The 18,421-nt window shown below is 41.1% G+C and overlaps 1 protein-coding gene across 1 annotated transcript in view; it reads left to right on the forward strand.

The window, feature by feature from the left end:
• DIPK2A (divergent protein kinase domain 2A) overlaps positions 1-17,533 on the forward strand; it is a 113,427-nt gene extending 95,894 nt beyond the window's left edge. Inside the window, exon 3 of the mRNA XM_029616203.1 lies at positions 13,423-17,533. Within this exon, the coding sequence (XP_029472063.1) occupies positions 13,423-13,754 (332 nt within the window). The 3' untranslated portion in view covers positions 13,755-17,533. The remainder of the gene's footprint in view (positions 1-13,422) is intronic.
• Positions 17,534-18,421: the final 888 nt, after the last annotated feature.

An 18,421-nucleotide genomic window follows, 5' to 3' on the forward strand; every position in this document is an offset into this window, starting at 1 on the left:
TTCTTTAAGGAAATCTTCCACCTACATAGGCTACCCAAAAATATTCTGAATAGAGGGGTACAATTAACTGCAAAGTTCTGGAAGAGCCTTAGTAACAAACTCAACTTATCCCTCAATTCTTTCCTCTGCTTATCACCCCAATCTAATGGATTAACTGAGAGCGCCAACCAGAATCTGAAAACCTTCCTTCAGTCAGTCCTATGTCTCAGAGCAGCAGAACGACTGGGCTCAATTATTGCCATGGGTGGAATTCATTATAACAAATATACCAGAGAATCTTCAGAATCCTCTCCCTTTTTTGTCATCCATGGCAGACACCCTAAGGTGCCTCTTCCATTACCCTTGACCACTGCGACACCTGCAGCTGAACATACAGTGGCTAGTCTCCTGGAACTTTGGGAAAAGACTCATCAAATCCTCTTTAAAGCCATCAAAATCTATAAGAAAATGCCGATAAGGCATATGGGACCCCAATTCTCACCAGGTATCCTGGTGTGGTTAAGCACCCAACTTTCACCTAAAGGTTCCCTTCGCTAAAATACAGAAACTAGGGAAATACCTACAGTACCTGAATGTAATCTGCTTTGAAGTGCTGAAAAGCATAATAAATTTAAAAAAAAATCCTCATTTCATCAGTCCTTATGCTATCAGAAGACAAGTCAGACCTGGCATATACCAGCTTGTTCCCTCTCACCCTGAGGATCCACTGTTTTTTCCATATTTCATTATTGAAACCCATGGTCCTTAAGTGGAGAGAGAGGACCACTATCGCCTGCTGTAGTCTCTTCAGCTCCCAACCAAGAATTTAAAGTTCAGGAAATCCTAGATTCCAAGTGACAAGGCAGACCACTATTTAATAATTTGGAAAGGATATGGCCTGAGAAACTCCTGGGAACCAGCGAGCAATGTCCAAGCTCCACTCTTAGCAAAGAGGTTTCACCAGCTCTTCCCCATAAGTCCAAGCCTAGGGGGCTGGGGAGTGGGCTTAAAGGAGGGGGTAGGGTAACATACCTCATCTCTAGTCTGCCTCCAACATCATTTATTTAAGTCTTTTATACCAATATTAGTCAAAAACACCATATCGATTTACATTGAACTAAGGAGGAAAGGAAATTACAAAGAACCGAGGGGAGGGGGGTACAACAAACCAAAAGGAGAGCAACTAAGGCACAGGAACAAGTAACTCAAATAAATCAAGAGGTGAACTTGGGAGCCTAACGAACAGTAGCAGAGTCAATTCAAAACATTATAATATTACAATTCAAAGCATTTTAGCATTCCAATCATGTGGCATCCCAGGACCACGGCTGAACTTCCTGCAGTTCCTGAGCCCTTTGCATAGACTCTGCTGCATGGATGACTTGTAACATGCCCTGATGATGTCACATCCTGCCTAGTATAAAGGAAGCTCAGAACTACCACTCAATACCTTTGCAACAGGTTTCCTGCTCATTGTGCAATGCTAGTTGTTCCTGGTTTGTCCCTGTATGATTATGCCTTGCCTCTGTTTTGTTTCTGTGTGTTTGCCCTGCCTTGTTCCTGCCTTGCCAGCTTCTGCCAGTCGTGTTGTGTTCTCCCCTCTAGCCTGACTTCTCGTTGCCTTGATCTCAGCCTGGACCTTGACTCTGCTTTGCTCTCTGCTTGCCTCGATTGCAACCCGGCCACGTACCTTGTTTGCTTCTACCTTCCTCATACCCAGTCTAGAAAGACTTGAGGGCTCAACCCTGGCTCATCAGAAGATTAGTCTCATAGTGCATGACCTGCTGCTTGTTAAAGCCTATCTTGAACTTTCACAAGATTGGAGGTATAAACTTAATAGCGTTTCAAGGGTTCACTATCCCTTCGACACGAGGCATCCCTTCGATGTGTTTAAGGCAGTTAGCTACACTAACTGCCTTAAACACATCTTCTGATAATGAATTCCAGAGCTTGGCTGTGCATTGAATGAGAGAGAGTTTTCTCTGATTTGTTTTGAATGTTTTACTTACTAAAATCATGGTGTGCCCCACCCTTGTCTTTGTATTTTTTGAAACAGTAAATATCCAATTTACCTGTACCTGTTCTATTCCACTCATTTTATAGACCTCTATCATATCCCTCCTTGGATTTCTATTCCAAGCTGAACTGACTCACCTTCTTTAGCTTTTCCTTATAGGGGAGCTGTTCCATCCCCCTTATCTTGGTCACACTTCTCTGTAACTTTTCCAATTCAACTATCTTTTTTGAGATGTGGCAACCAGAACTGCACACAGTACTCTTAAGTGCATCCTCACCATTGAGTGATAGAGGCATTATGACATTTGTCTTCATTCCTTTTCTAATAATTTTGGCCGCTGTTGCACTCTGAACCAAGGACTTCAAAATAGTGTCCAGTATGAGGCCCAGGTTCTTTTCCCGGGTGGTATCTCCTAATATAGAACCTAACATTGAGTAACTACTTTGTGGGGTACTTTTCCCTTTGTACATCATTTTACACTTGTCCACATTAAATTTAATCAGCTATTTAAATGCTCAGTCTTTGTTTTGCAAGATCCCCCTGTAATTTTTCACAATCTGCTTGTGATTTAGCAACTCAAAATAATTTTGCATCATCTGCATATTTGATCACTTCGTTTCCTTTTCTAGATCATGTATGAATATATTAAAAAGCACTGGTCCCCGAGGCACTGCAGTATTTACTCATCTCCTCTGAGAAAACTGACCATTTAGTTCTACTCTCTGCTTACTATCCTTTAACTAGTTTGCAATCCACAATAGGACATTGCCTCCTATTCTATGACTTTTTAAATTTTCTCAAGAATCTCTCTCATGGGGCATTTTGGACTTTCAGAAGGCGTTCAACAAATACACTACATTTACTGGCTCATCATTTTCCACGTTTATTAACTCCTTCAGAAATATGTAGTAGATTGAGACAAAATTTCCCTTGTGTAAATCTATACTGGTTGTGTCCCATTAAACCAAGTCTTTCTATTGTTCTGTGATTTTGTTCTTTTAGAATGGTTTCAATGATTTTTCCCAGCACTGAAGTAACTCGCTGGTCTTTGTATTTTTTGAAAGTCAATTTCTTAGCGTCAAGTCAGATGAATCCAGAACAAGTGGGTTATACACCGCTACCAGCAGATGGAGACAGAGCAAACTGATGTCACAGTATATATACCCCTGTAGTGACATCAGTCTGCCAGTATTCTGTCACCAGGAGATGGTGGACATGCATATTCCCCCCCGGGATCGCTTCATTTTAAACAAAACGAGAATTAAGGAAACAAGTTTGTCCCGCTCTCCTGCAGTGATACCAAATGGTCCTACCCAGAGTTGAGAATTCCTGAGGTGATTTTCATGGTCCCTCAGATGAACGCCTTGGTCTGGTAGCTGGTTTTCAGCCGGTGTGGACTTAGCTGCTTGAGCAGCTGAAAGGCAGCAGATGCAGGAAGCCGAGAGCAGCAGTGACAGCAAATTCCCTCTCCCCCCACAGCCGGAGACCATCTCTGTACTCAACCAGGTAAGGCTGAGCGCCAGTAAGTTTAAAAAAAAAAAAAAAAAAAAAAAAAATTATAGAGACCTAGAAGGATATTTTTTGTTGTGTACGGCTTCCTCCTTTCCCTGGTGTTGCCTATCATACCTGTGTTACTGAACGAATGATTTTGAATATTAACGTTAATTCTTTCTACTAGATTCGGGATTGTGCTGACAGCCAGAGCAGTGAAATCAGCGAGGGTGTAATGTGATCAAATTTCCTGGTTCCTAACAAGTGTCTTGCTGAGGCATTTTGTAATAATTGCAATGGTTTTAAGATACATGTCGGAAGACCGAGTAATAAGGAGTTACAATAGTCTAGATTTGAGAAAATTAGTTTGCAATACAGTATGGAAGACCTAGAAGATTAATAAACGTTTCAACCAATGTAGTATTCACAACGGCGAAATCTGTGTTAATTTGTTGATATGCTTTTTTATAGTAAGATTCTCATCTATCTGGGTACCTAAATCCCATACTTGATTTGAAGGAGTAATTTGAAAGTTACCCAGGTCTAGATGAGGTGTAGAGTTTCTCCTTATCCAGATTTCAGTCTTTTTAAGGTTTAATGTTAGTTTAGGTTGTGAGAGTTCTATCTGTATTGCTCTCATATAGGTTGAAAGTGTCCATACTGTATTTTCAAATGATTTGAAGAATAGAATGTAAAACTGTCAGCATATAAGAAGGTGGTGATTCCTAGATCCGCCAGTAAATTACACAGTGGGAGTATATAAATATTGAATAGTGTTGCTGAGAGGGCTGAGCTTTGAGGGACCCCGTATCAATATGGAAAGTATCAGATGTGTGATTCCAAACCAAACTGGGCAATGTTCTATTAGATAACCATCTGAGAACACTACCATCGATCCCAGTGTTTCTCAGCTAATGGCACAACAGGGCATGGTCCACAGTGTCAAAGGCAGCTATTAAGTTGATTAGCACAAGAAAACGATTCATCAGCATCAAACCCTCATAAAACAGTCTATTAGTGAAAGGAGTAATGTCTCAGTTGAGCGATGTTTCCTAATTCTGAAATGACTTGTGGACAGTCTTGGTTCACTAAATGATTTACAAGTTGAGCTAACACTGATTTTTCAAGTACTTTTGAGAGAGAAGACAGATTGGATATTGGACAATTTTCTCAAACATCTATTCTTCCAGCTTTATTTTTTAGAATTGGTTTTATCACAGCTTGTTTTAACCCATGAGGAACAATTCCTTCTGAGAAAGAATGGTTAATTAAGGTTGTGATTGGTGATAGCTCAGTGAACTTGTTTCAAGGAACTGGCTGGAATTGGGTCACATGCAGGATTAATTTTAGCAATGATTTGACTAATTTTAAGATTAGTTACTCTGTCGAAAGTGGACCACTTAAGCAGGCCGTGTGAATCTTCAGGTGCTTTTGTGGGAGAACAGATAGGGAATTGACTTTTCAACCTCTTGATTTTGTCTATTAAGGATATGTGGCATATTCATTGCAAGTGGCCATTGAGAAGTTATAGTTTCTCGAGATGGAAGATGATGGGTCCTTAATTAAATGTTTAACAACATCATTCCATTCTCTCAAATATTTCACAGGCTTTGGTTCTCTGTGTTTTATGGAGGTTAAAGTCTCCTATTAAGGTAGAACCTGGTGATGGAAATACCTTAGCGAATAATTCAATCAGTGGTGAGGAATCTTTTTGTAGTATACCTGGAGGACAATATACCAGTTCTGTGTTTTAGTAGAGGAGATTTAAGAATCGCCACCTCATGGGGAGAATTAATCTGTACTTTGTAAAGTACTAGCTTAAGTTTTTTTTTTTTTTTGGGGTTTTTTTTTTTTAACTAATTATTAAGCCCCCACCTTTTTGTTTAGGACTAGGAAAATGGAATACATCATAGTTTGGATGAGAAATTTGGTTTAAGAACACATTCTTTGTCATTTAGCCAGGTTTCAGAGATGCTAAAAAGAATGTGATTTAAATCTTCTAGCAGTTCATTAATCAGCAGGTTTTTGTTTGTTTTTTTTTTGACAGACTGAACATTTAGTAGGAGCAAAGAAAACATTAACCAGGAACATATAGTGGAAGAGTTGTTTATTGTAGGGAAGACCAAATTTGTGATCCTTCTTTGCTTCTTTCTTGGGCTACTTCTTAGATCTCCATAAAGACCCATTCCTAGCATAGGCTCAATGAAGCACATCTGATCCATGATTCTAGCAATTATCAACAAGATGCAAAGTATAAGCACTTCGGGGGGCGGGGGGGGGGGGGCACACAAGGGGCAAGCTCCTTTGTTGCATTCCTTCATGCGCACGCCTCATTGCACAAGCGCTTTCCGCGCCACTGTCACGATGTTCTTTCAGTGGGTGGGCCTAGCCGTCACGTCGCTGGTATACCTTCCTTGCTCTGGAGGGAGCGTCCTTAGTGCTGCCTCTGCTGCAGTGAAGGTGCCAGTGAAGACTGTCCACCTTGATACTTTGCTGGGTGTGCTTCCTTCGGTGCCACCACAGTTTTCTTTTGTTAGTTGGCAGGCCTAGCCGTCGCTGCACTGGTGTACCTTCCTCACTCCGGGAGGGGGGGGGGGGGGGCAGCATCCTCAGCGCTGCTTCTGCTGCCGGTGAAGGCTGTACGCTGGAATACCTCAAGGTTCGGTTCAACAGTAGGCAGGGCAAGGTTTGCCTGTCGGAAGCTCAAATTCAGAAGTTGCTGGCACAGCTCCGGCTGTTAATGAACACACTGCGCCCTACTGTATGGTCTTCCCTGCAAGTACCTAGCTTAATGGTGACTCCGGAAGTGGTGCTGTGGGCAAGGGTGCATATGCTTCCTCTTCAGTGCTCCCTGCTGTCTCTGTGGAACCCACAGTCTCAGTACTATTCGATTCGTCTCCACCTGCCCACGGAGATATCCTCCCAACTGCAGTGGCAACTGCAAGCAGATCTAAGGCAGGCAGTTTCCCTAGCACCACTGGACTAGCTAGTGCTGACAATGGATGCGAGTCTCCTTGGTTGGGGAGCTCACTGTCAGGAGCTGTCAGCGCAAGGGTGCAGGAATGGAGAATGCCGAAGTCTCTCTGGTCCATCAATCAGCTGGAAGCCAGGGCGGTCCAGTTGGCATGTTTACAGTTCGGCGGACAGTGTGACTACTGTGGCTTATATCAATCAACAAGGAGGTACTAAATGCCAACAAGTGTTGCAGGAAGTAGATCAACTTATGGAATGATCTGAGGTGCATCTTCAGATCTCAGCCTTGCACATTGCATGCAAAGACAATGTAAGAGCAGACTTTCTCAGTAGGGAGAGTCTGGTCCCAAGAGAGTGGATGTTGTCAGACGAGACTTTTCAGCTGATTCTGGATGACTGGGGTCTCCCGTTCCTAGACCTGCTGGTGACTTCACACAGTGCGAAAGTTCTGCAATTCCTCAGCCACAGGAGAGAGCCAAAGTCATTGGGGATTGATGCCCTAGTGCTGGAGTGGCTGGAAGACAAGTTGTTGTATGCCTTTCCTCCATGGCCTATGTTGGACAGATTGATTTGAAGGATCAAGCGACGCAGAGGGAATGGTGGTTTTGGGTCGCTCCAGATTGGCCCAGGAGGCCGTGGTATACATATGTGTGGAGGTTCCTGGTGGACTTGCCTCTTCAACTTCTGGCGCACAGAAACCTGTTGTGGCAGGGACCTGTTCTTCATGAAGATCCAACTTGATTTTGACTTGATTTCCATATTGCTAAGAATTAGAAAGTTCTCCACTTCCTTGGCCTATGTGCGGGTGGGTTTGGAGAGGGTTTGAAGCCTGGTGTGAGGATCGAGGTACTCTTCTTCCTTGGTCAAGATTCCATCCATTTTGGAATTTTTTCAGGATGGCTTAGCGTCTGAATTCCTTGAAGGTACAAGTAGCAGCTCTTGTCTGCTTCAGGGGTCAGGTAAATGCTTATCCTGATGTGGCCCTTTTTGTGAAAGGAGAGAAACATCTTTGTCCTTCGCAGTTTCTGGTACCCCTATAGAGTCTTAATTTGGTGTTGGATTTCTTGGCAGGTCCTACATTTAGACCATTGAGTACTCTGTCCTTGTGGTTTCTGACCTTGAAAATTGTGGTTGTGGCAGTTTGTTCTGCACGTACAGTTTCTGAACTGCAGGCCTTGTCTTGCTGGGAGCCATTTTTCCGGGTGACTGCAGGGGCGGTACAGCTGCGTACTCTTACTTTTTACCGAAGGTGGTCCCTGAGTTTCACTTGAATTAGTCCATCTCCCTGCTGTGCCTGGACAGAGAGATGTAGAGGAGTATCGTTTGTTTCGACCCTTGGATATCAAGAGGCATTGTCTGTTATCGAGGTTATTGAGCCTTTGCAGAAGTCGGATTGCCTGTTTGTTCTTCATGGTGGTACTAGACAGGGAGATCCAGGCTCACGAGCTACAATAGCTCGCTGGATTAAGGAGGTTGTCACGGCTGCATATGTGGATGCTGGGAAGCTGCTCAGGCAGTGTCATGGGCAAAAGTGAGATTGTCGTCTCCAGTCAACATTTGCCAAGCTGTGACTTGGTCCTCCTTACACCTTTTCCAGGTGTTATCATCTGGATGTGCAGGCCTGGGAGGACATGGCCTTTGCATGTGTGGTTTTCACTGGACCGCGGATAGCCTCCCATCCTATTCGGGAGTAGCTTAGGTACATCCTACTTGTTCTGGATTTATCTGACTGGATGCTAAGAAATGAGAAATTACTACTTTCCTGATAATTTCCTTTTCTTTAGGACAGTTAGATAAATCCAGCTTCCCTGCATAGTTAAATGCTAGCATTAGTACATTCTTGTCTGAGCTCAGTGTTGCCCGTTGGCTGAGTATTGAAATGTTTATCTGTTTTTAATCAAGTTTTCTGCTAGTCTGTCCACAGTTGCTTTGGAAGAAAATACTGCAGGCTGATAACACTACAGGAGTATATATACAGTGATGTCAGTTTGCTCCATCTCTATCTGCTCGTAGAGGTGCATAACCAGCTTGTTCTGGATTCATCTGACTGTCCTAAATAAAAAGAAATTATCAGATAAGTAGTAATTTATCATTTGCATTTATCCATTCCAGTCCACTCATTTTATAGACATCTATCAGATCTCCCTTCAGCCATCTCTTGTCCAAGCTGAAGAGAGATGGTAACTAGAATTGCACACAGTACTCAAAATGTCGCGTTGTGGAACAATACAGAAGCATTATGATATTCTGTTTTATTCTCCATTCCTTTCTTAATTCCTAGTATTCTAATTGTTTTCTTGACTTCCACTGCACACTGATCACTGTCCACATACTTGTGCAGCTGGTAGGATTCTCAGACCACACCAGTTGCACAAAGGTGATTTCTGACTGAGGTGGAAGGAGACTAGGAGGGGGGATGAGAGGGCCAGAGTAGGTGGGGGGGGAGGGGGAGTAGTGGGAGAGTGATAGGAGGGCTGGAGCGAGAGGAGATTGCTGGGTTGAGCAGTGGGGGAGAGGGATGAGGGGATGCAGAAAGATGTGGAGGGGGGGGAGTAGGAGAGAAGGGGGGTCTGCAGGGGAGACCAGTGAGTGAGGGGGAGGGGCGCTTCATGAAAGCAGTGGGAAGAGGCAGGAGGGTACTAGGGGAGGGAGTAGAAGGGGAAAGCATTGTCACTCTTCATGCTCACACCTATCCCTCACACTCCCTCCCCCACACCACCTCCTCCACCATCTTCCCCTTATACACGCAACCCTACCCACACCACACACCACACCACACACTTTATTCCAGCCTTACAACATACACGTACCCACACACGAAGAGGAGGAAACTGGAGAAGGGGAAAGTGCACAGTTACCACCCACTCCACTTTCCCCCAACATACCCCCCCCCCCCACTCTTCCCCCCCCCCAACACACATATACTTCACCCTACCCCAACACATGCACACATTCTCACCATCAATCTCCCTCCAACATGCACACACACCCCCTACCCCCAATTGCCTCCCCCCACACACCCAATACTCATACCAACCCTAAAACACACACACATTCTCTCACCCCAACACAAATGGGGGCAAGAAGAGTGTTAGGGTGCTTCGAAATGGTTTTCCTATGAAGCTGACATTACTGCACTGTGAATTTACACTGATCAGACTTGTAAAAACTAATTCAAGGTTGCTGAAATGCTAGAATGTAGGCCACAAGCGTGTAAAAAAAAAAAAGTATGTAGGGTTGAGCCTTAAATTTCAATTTTTCCCTCTATGCTCAATTTATAAGAAATCACATGACTTACAAGATTCCCAGCTCATTAATATATATGAGAGAAAATTATACTACTACCCTATTAAGTGGATGTTGTGTTAATGTCATCCAATTAGGAAAATGTTATGAAAACAAACTAGCTCATTGGAATATAAAGTGAATTTAATCTATTTTGTAAATAATGCTCCATGACTGTTTTTAAATTGCCTTGCTGGTCATCTCACATTCTCCTGGAATATTCCATACTTTATCTAATAAAAGCTCCTTCCTTAAGCTGCCGATATAAAGTGTTTATTTTGGTAAAACCACAACAGGGGGAGTCTATGGATATTGCAAGGGGGGGGAAGTCCATCCCCCAACACACATACCCCGTTACCCTCGCTTTCCTAAAACACGTACACACGGGGGAGAAGGGGAAATAGGGATTGCAGAGAGGGAGAAAATGCACACACTTGCACCCCCCCACTCTTGCAGAAGGGAGTGGAGGGAGGGTGGAAAATGGGGATGGATCCCTCCCTCAACATACAGTGTAAACCGCCTTGACATGAAGTTGAAAGGCGGTATATAAAGCTGAATAAATAAATAAAATAAATACACAAGCTCAATTCCCGGTACCACTTACAGTTCCATCACTCAGAACCACATCACATACATATACCATTCCACCTCAGGTGGGGAGGAGAGGGATGGGGGGAGACCATGGAGAGTACAAGAGGGGAAGTGCACACACAAACACCACTCTTTCCTCCACACCAATCCAACATACAACTCCTACACCACCACCACATACATGAACCCCCCCCCCCCCCCCCCCCCCCCCCCCCCACACACACACAGGTATCTTCCCCATTCCTCCATCCCCAGCAGAGCAAGTATAAGTCACTGATAATGTACACATCCAACTGATGGAGTCGTAAAACCTTTTTGCTGTTGCCATGCAGTCACACTTTTTTTTTTTTTTTAATTCCCTTAACACCCATGCACACTCAGTCAAGGGGGAGAAAAAATGGAGGAGTGGGTGGAGAATTCTATAGCTCTCTCCCTGCCCTTTACATTAAAATCATTTGCCCTACCCAGCTTATTCCTTTCATTTTCTACCTAAGCATGATGCTTGGAATCTAGATGGGAGTGCCCACTGGCAGGATTGGCAAGCAAAGCGAGCAGGGGCGCGCAGTCTCTAGTAAATGCATAATTACAATTGTGTACAAAAGTTTAGCTACCCCCGATCAAACTGTGTATATTATCCCAGGACTTACAGGATGGGAGTCCTCATGTGGGTGACATCGGATGGAGCCCTATCACGGAACACTTTTGTCAGTTTCTAGAACTTTGGCTGGCACACTGAGCATGCCCAGCTTGCCATCAACCCTGTATCAAACAGGGGGGTCCCCCTTCAGTTTCTCGCTTTCTTTTTACACACCCTAAATTTCTCCCTAAAATAGCTTCTGATTTTCACTTAAATCGATCCATAACTTTTCCTACCTTTTTTCCAAGACCTCACTCACAACCAGGTGAGCGAGCTCTACACTCCTTGGACTGTAAAGGCGCTCTTGCCTTTTATTTAGATCGTACTGCAGCCCACAGGAAGTCCACCCAACTATATGTCTCTTTCGATAAAACCAAATTGGGAACTCCGGTAGGCAAACAGACCATATCTACCTGCATTTCTTTTTGCTATCATCAAGCAGGACTTCCTCTGCAGGAATGTGTTAAAGCACACTCAGTAAGAGCAATGGCAACGTCAGTAGCACACCTCTGCTCTGTTCTCTTGCTGACATCTGTGGAGCTGCCACATGGAGCTCCCTCCATATATTTGCAGCTCATTATTGTCTTGACAAGGCTGGCAGACAGGATTTCATCTTCAGCCAATCGGTTCTGCGTAACCTGTTTCCCATATAATAACCCAACTTCCTTCCTGCAACCCAGGGAGATGATCAGGCTGCCCTGCTAACCAAACTACCACCGTTGTTGTGCCTGTTGCACTTCGTTAGGTGTTTTGGCTACATGACATACGGGCATCCTGTAGCTTGCTAATCACCCACATGTGAGGACTACCATCCTGCTTGTCCTGTAAGAAAGCAGAGTTGCTTACCTGTGTAACAGGTGTTCTCACAGGACAGCAGGATGTTAGTCCTCACGAAACCCGCCCGCCACCCCGCGGAGTTGGGTTCATTACGTTTTCTTATTTTATTTTCTGCTCGTACTTTTTACTACAAACAAGACTGAAGGGGGACTCCTGCTGGATGCAGGGTTAGTGGCATGCTGGGCATGCTCAGTGCTGCCAGAAACTTTGACAAAAGTTTTCCGTGATTGGACTCCATCCTGATGATGTCACCCACATATAAGGACTACCATCCTGCTTGTCCTGTGAGAACACCCGTTACAGGTAAGCAACTCTGCTTTCACTTAAGTCCTGCTCTGACTCGGGCGCTAAAAAGCCTGCTTATAAAGCCCTACACTAACGGATCTCCCTGCTAGCATGGCTCCCTGCATAACCCATGAATAAATAATTGTCTCCTTTACAGACATTTGCATGCACTCGTGCAAAACCTGCTGTGAGTGTTTGAGCATATTTTTCTGCATATTACATACATGCATAAGATTAGTGAGGAAAACCACACGCAAATACATATGCACAATCTGTGGCAGGTTTTGCGCAACTTATTGCTTTAGCTCCTTAAAGTGAGACTGTTGATATAGTGATAGAGGCTAATTGCATTTTATCAATATCGTAGTGCAGTGTTGTACGTGCTTTAGTTTTGCTTATCTGATGAATAAGGCTTTTTATTTAGTTTGACTAGTGCAGAGAAATTTTATCTGATCCTTCACTTCATCAGCTCTTGTGGAAATGTCAAGAGTAGACTGGTTGATAAAACATGTAGTATAAAAGTTGTTTGTTTTTTTTCAACTTGTGAGAAGCCAGTTCTTTCATTACAAGTAACTTTTGTTTGTTCTTGTTTAACAAAAAAAACCCTTCCTCTTTCCAGATATTATAATTGCTTTTCCAGCAAGAGAGTACAAAGCGTGCTACAGCCAGTTAATTATTAGTTATTAATTATCTTATTTGGTATACATTGTTTGCCAACTGCTTATTGATTTTTTTTTTCCTCCAGCCTAAAAATGCTAGCTTAAAAAAAATTAAAAATCCATTCAAATTTTATAAAAGAAAAATCTTTCATCGGTGTAAGCCAGAAAACTGTGGATATAAGCTTTTTATCATATTTTTTAAATATGAAAAGTTAATGGCATTTTTTTGTCTGTCTTTTAATTTGAGTTTTGACTGCATGTGTATAAAACAGTTATGGCAAAGTATCCACATTTGATATCCTATTCAACTTGGGTGTGGTTTTAGTTACTGAAAAGTATTGCCCTTTGGGTGTCTTATCAAATCATTATGCTCCAGAATACCAACATTTCAGTCCCAGTCCTGCACCTTTCTTAGAATTGTGACTGGAATGTTGCATAATGGCAAATTAACTTGGCAAAACACTCATTAATTTGTAAACATATAGCATTTTTGAAGGGTAATCACTCCCTTCTTTATTCCATAGGTTTTTTTTTGTTTTTTTTTAATATTGATCTAACATCCATTATTTGAGTTAACATTTTTTTGTCCTTCTGAGTGAGGTTCATTTAAGATATATATGTGAATTTATATGTGTATTATTTCTGACTACTTTTTCTTTGTCCCGTAGATAAACCCGAAAATTGGGATGTGTGGTACGAAAGCAAATTTGATGACTGTGATAAGGAAGCCTGCCTTTCTTTCTCAAAAGAGATTCTCTGTTCACGTGCAACTGTGGACCACAATTACTATGCTATTTGTCAGAATCTATTATCAAAACATGCCACTTGGCGTGGCACATCTGGAGGACTTCTACATGATCCTCCATCAGAAATAGCCAAAGATGGCCGACTTGAGGCCTTGCTGGATGAATGTGCCAACCCAAAGAAACGATATGGTCGATTCCAGGCTGCAAAAGAACTGCGTGAATATCTTGCACAACTGAATAATAATGTGAGGTAGTCCACACCACAACATTTTATAAAGTACTGAATAGCAAGAAATTATCACAAGTGCAAAAGGACTACGATTTTTTTTTCTTAACTTATAGAATCAGAAGGAAAGCTATAAACTAATAAATCAGTTCTATTGATCTCCATTAAAATTGAATTTTAAGGTGTCACATGGAGGATGATGTCTTACCTTGTTGGTTTACAGAGGGAATTAGAGGTACTTAATTAAACCTTGAGCTGTAATTGACAGTTTTCCCTGATTGCCTGAAGGGTGGATCTAATATTGATCTTCAGGTTACTGGAGATGAGACCGATAGCTTAATTGAGGCTCTTGTGTCAAAGTACATGACATGTTGCCACATTAGCATCAAAGTTTTTTGTGAAGCTGATGCCTTTACTTGGAATGTCAAGTTCGACTGATGGCCTATTTCAAAGGCTTTTTTTTCTCTTACATTTGTTTTGTTTCTTATTCATACTTTACTAAAGTAAGATCAGTGTACATCAAGAAACTTGAATGTTTTCCTTTATTTGGTTTGCAATTATTTTATCATTTCCAGTACTGTTTTTCTGTAAGGGCAGGTTTCCCATATTTACCATCTAATTTTTAATTTTCCATCTGTGTATTTTCCTGTATATATCCTTAATGGCTATTTTGTTGAATTATGTAAAAGATTTGTCACAAGATTTGATTTTTATTCCATTGCAAGTTTTGAGAGGTTTTAACATTTCATGATGTAGTTTTTCTAAAACAAAAGAATTCTAACCCCTGTATGCCAATAAATACATGTCTGTTGAGCAGGAAGACACTAATGTTATATAAACTATCATTTTACAAGGATAATCAGACTTTTAAAGGAGAGCATGGGGAATTATGAATTGAAATCTTTTTTGTAAGGGTAGATGCTTGATTTAAAAAGAAAATAAGTCCATTGTTTTATAGCATATACCAAAGATGATGGTTATATGTATATTAGTCCTTAGGTTTAAAGGGAAAATTCAATAGCCTTGCACTGTAGCAACATTAATAGCAAAAAAAAAAAAAAATCCAATTATGGATATAACTTTTTGCTTCTTGAAAGTTGTGCTACTGTTTTAAATGCTATACTAAAAAAATAAATAAATAAATTACAAGATATTACTGCTGCAGGGTGAGCAAAAACTTTAATACATGCACAGTTCAGCAGTGGGCTACCAGAAAGTGAGTTGCAATTATCCATGTACTCTACATTTTTAGGAAGATCAGCATTTGTCCACTTCTGGTATTAGGACTTCACTAGTCTTGGAATGTAAAATCACATTGTGGTGGTAGATTAGACTGTTTCACAACATTGATCAAAACACGCAGTATCTCAAATCAGGCTTTTTAAAGTAAGACTGTATATCGAATCTTTATGCAGGGGTTTAGTAGTAAACGTAAAGTAATCAAGCTTGCTCATGAAATGTTTTTCACCAAAATGTGATTATTTTGTGTTATACAAGAGGTTCCATACCAGCAAGAATAAAACGGCTAACAAATTTAGATTTACCTTTTTTGAAGACAAATTTCCATCCGTACTAAAATAGCTTTCTCTTTCTTGCTTGATAGAACTCAGGGACCTATGGATGGGTCATATTGTCCATAGACCCAAGATGGGGAGAGAACATGACGTGCATAGGCCTTGTAGTCTTTCATTCATAAGATAAAGTACTGTAATAAAACAGGAAAATGTAATTCAGGGAAAGCCTTTCTATTTTTGCTTCCTGGCTGCAGAAATCGAGCAAAAGACATGGTAATTATCAACTTTAGTACTGAAAAAAAAGTTAATTGTGGGAGGAGCTATGATAGGGGGGGTTAGGTGCAGTTTTGATGTTATAGAAATCGAACAGACATTGTGTGAACTATGTTATGTTAAACTTGAGCTTTCTGATGAGCACTGAAAATTGATTGGCAGTCATTGCTGTAACCAACTGTATTGCACAGAATAGAATGAAATGCCTTAAAGAGCCAATTGATCTCCCATTCAAAAAGCTGACAAAGTTGAAATACTCCCTCCGGGGGGGGGGGGGGGGGGGAGAGAGGGTGCATAGTGCTAGCATGTACCACTCTGCACATTCATTTGGGAAAAGTCACTTTCAAACTTTTATTTTTTTGCCAGAATTCTGTCTTGGTGCATTCCTCTGGCTGTGATTCAAGTGTGAATCTAGCTAGTCAGGCAAGTTAATGATAACCTTTGAAAGAGGTTAAAGCAGTGTTTCCCAACCCTTTCCTGGAGGCACACCTTGCCAGGCAGGTTTTCAGGATTGCCACTGTAACTATGCATATGAGAGAGTTTTGCATACATTGGGATTACAATGACTGAAAATCAATTTCATGCACGTTCTTTATGAATATCCTAAAAACCAGACTGGTTAGATGTGCCTCCAGGATAGGGTTGTGAAACAGTGGGTTAGAGAGAAAACATAATTTAGTTTTCTTCACTTGAGGGTGTGTTACTATAGTTTGTGTTCTACAACACTTAACCCCCACTCCCATCTCATCTTCACTTGATTTTTCAGTGAACAAAATTAACTTTCCTTTCTAAGACTATTATGGTGATTTGAAAAAAAAAAAAGTATCAATTTTGTAAGGAAATAGGATTGGAGAGAGGAAAACTTGTGACCCAAAGAAATGTGTAGGTTACGTTCAACTTACTGAGAAATAAATATTACAAAACGATATGCTTTGAAATAAGAAATAGTTTAAACTTTTTATTCCAACTTGATTGGGTACTTTATATGGCTAATGTGTTCCTACATTATTATTGAAAATCTAACATCTGTGGCCATAAGCAGTTTTGTTTTTTAAAATCATGACTATACCTCTTTCAGTTTTTGGTGTTTCTTAGGTTTTGCCAGCTTTATTCATTATTTTCCTACGAGAAATTATAATGCACTTAAAAACCTGATTGATCAAGTATTTGCTGTGGAAAGTCTTGGGATTCTTTGTCTCTTCCTGTGTTGCCCTTAGTAGTTGCCAAAACAACCCCCTCTCCAGATGGCCGAGGCCAGGGGATCCCTTTCTGGCCCTGGAGCTGGTGAGGTGTCTCCTACAAGATGAATTCCTGTGTTGCTGGTAGGGCACCAGTGGCCTCTCCACTCTAGGTTATAGTTGTTTCCCCTTCCATCGTGAGCCTGGGCAGACCATCTCCTGGGCATGCTCAAGCCCAACCTGACCTGTCAGGCCAGGGCTTCTAAACTTTTTGATTTATTAGTACTGCAACCTGAGCCACTGTACCAGCCTGGAAGATTTTATTCTTACACTGAATTTGCTTTGAATATCTGAATGAGTTAATAATGTTGTATGATTGCTAGTAAAAAGAGAGAACACTGCCATCTCTAGTTACTGCTTAAGGCAGTTTTTTTTAACTACCAAATGATCCCGTGCTAGATTTGATATAGGTTTTATTTTTTTCCCTTTTGAAATGTGCTGACCTTGACAGCAGTTTGGAATAATAGTGGAAAAACTACAGGGGGAAAAAACATTTAGATAACAAGCAATAAATCCTTTGTTCAGTTTGCACCTATCAGATATTGTTTATTGTACAATGGAAGTTTATATTTTTAGTCACTGCCCATTAGTATCGACAGACTTGGTGAAATATTTTTGGATGAGACATTTGGGGTTTGTATGTGTATTAAGATCGTCTTTTGTACTGTTAGTTACTGTTTAATTTGAATATTTTCAGACCTGTCTCCTTGTGCCTTTATATATAAAAAAGTTGTTTCTACAGCTTTTAACAATATTGATCAATAAAGAATACTTTAAGACTTGCTGTCTCTTCTTTTTCGGTTTTGTAAACATCTGTAAATATGCTTTGTAACTGGAAACTGAATCCCTCCATTGTCCAAAGATCAGGTACAGCATAGGGAAACTTTCAGGGGTTATTAGATCCTTGCCCCTTCTACTCTGCAGGTGTACCCTGTTACTGTTCTCAAGGTGCCATCTTTGGGAATGTGTGATACTGAATAGTTGCTAATTTGTTAGCTCCTAAATTTGGTAAAGCAAAAATTAAAAAACTAGAGGTTGACAAAGCATGACTAGTATATCATCAAATTGTTTATAGTTGTGGTGATAATGGAAAGCCACAAATTCTTGTTGAACTCTCTCCACCTCTGCCACCTTCAAATTCAAATTAAGTAGTAGGTAGTATTATAGTTACATTTGTTGCAGATTCCTTAATCTCTTTATAATTCAGTTTGACTAAAAGTTGCTTATGAAATGTGCTTATCTATGAATTATTTAACTCGAGAGTGGAACAAATAGCTCAGCCAGTCGAACAGGCTTTATGTAACAGAAGTATAGTACAACTTAAAGCCAGCTGTTCTATGGAAGAGAGAAAAGGTGGGTATGATGGGGAGAACGTGTTAAGAAAGATAGAAAATGGGCAAAAAAATAGGGGAGAGAGCTAAGGGAAAAATTGTCATCTATAAAATGATCATTGATATCCGTTTATTGTATCATAATTGCTTTAGGTAAAATCACATGTGATTTTTTTTAAAGGGCATGATTGTTCTATTAAAATGCCCTATTACATAAAAAACTGTCTTCCATGTTTTGAAGTTTTCTGTTTTATCTTTTCCTTATGATATGTTTAATATGACATTTTAGCTTATAGTAGTAGTATTGCCTTCTCTAATGGCCATTTACTATCGATTCCT

This window comes from Rhinatrema bivittatum, chromosome 9 (assembly GCF_901001135.1).
Source record: "Rhinatrema bivittatum chromosome 9, aRhiBiv1.1, whole genome shotgun sequence".
In the NCBI taxonomy this organism is placed as follows: Eukaryota; Metazoa; Chordata; class Amphibia; order Gymnophiona; family Rhinatrematidae; genus Rhinatrema; species Rhinatrema bivittatum.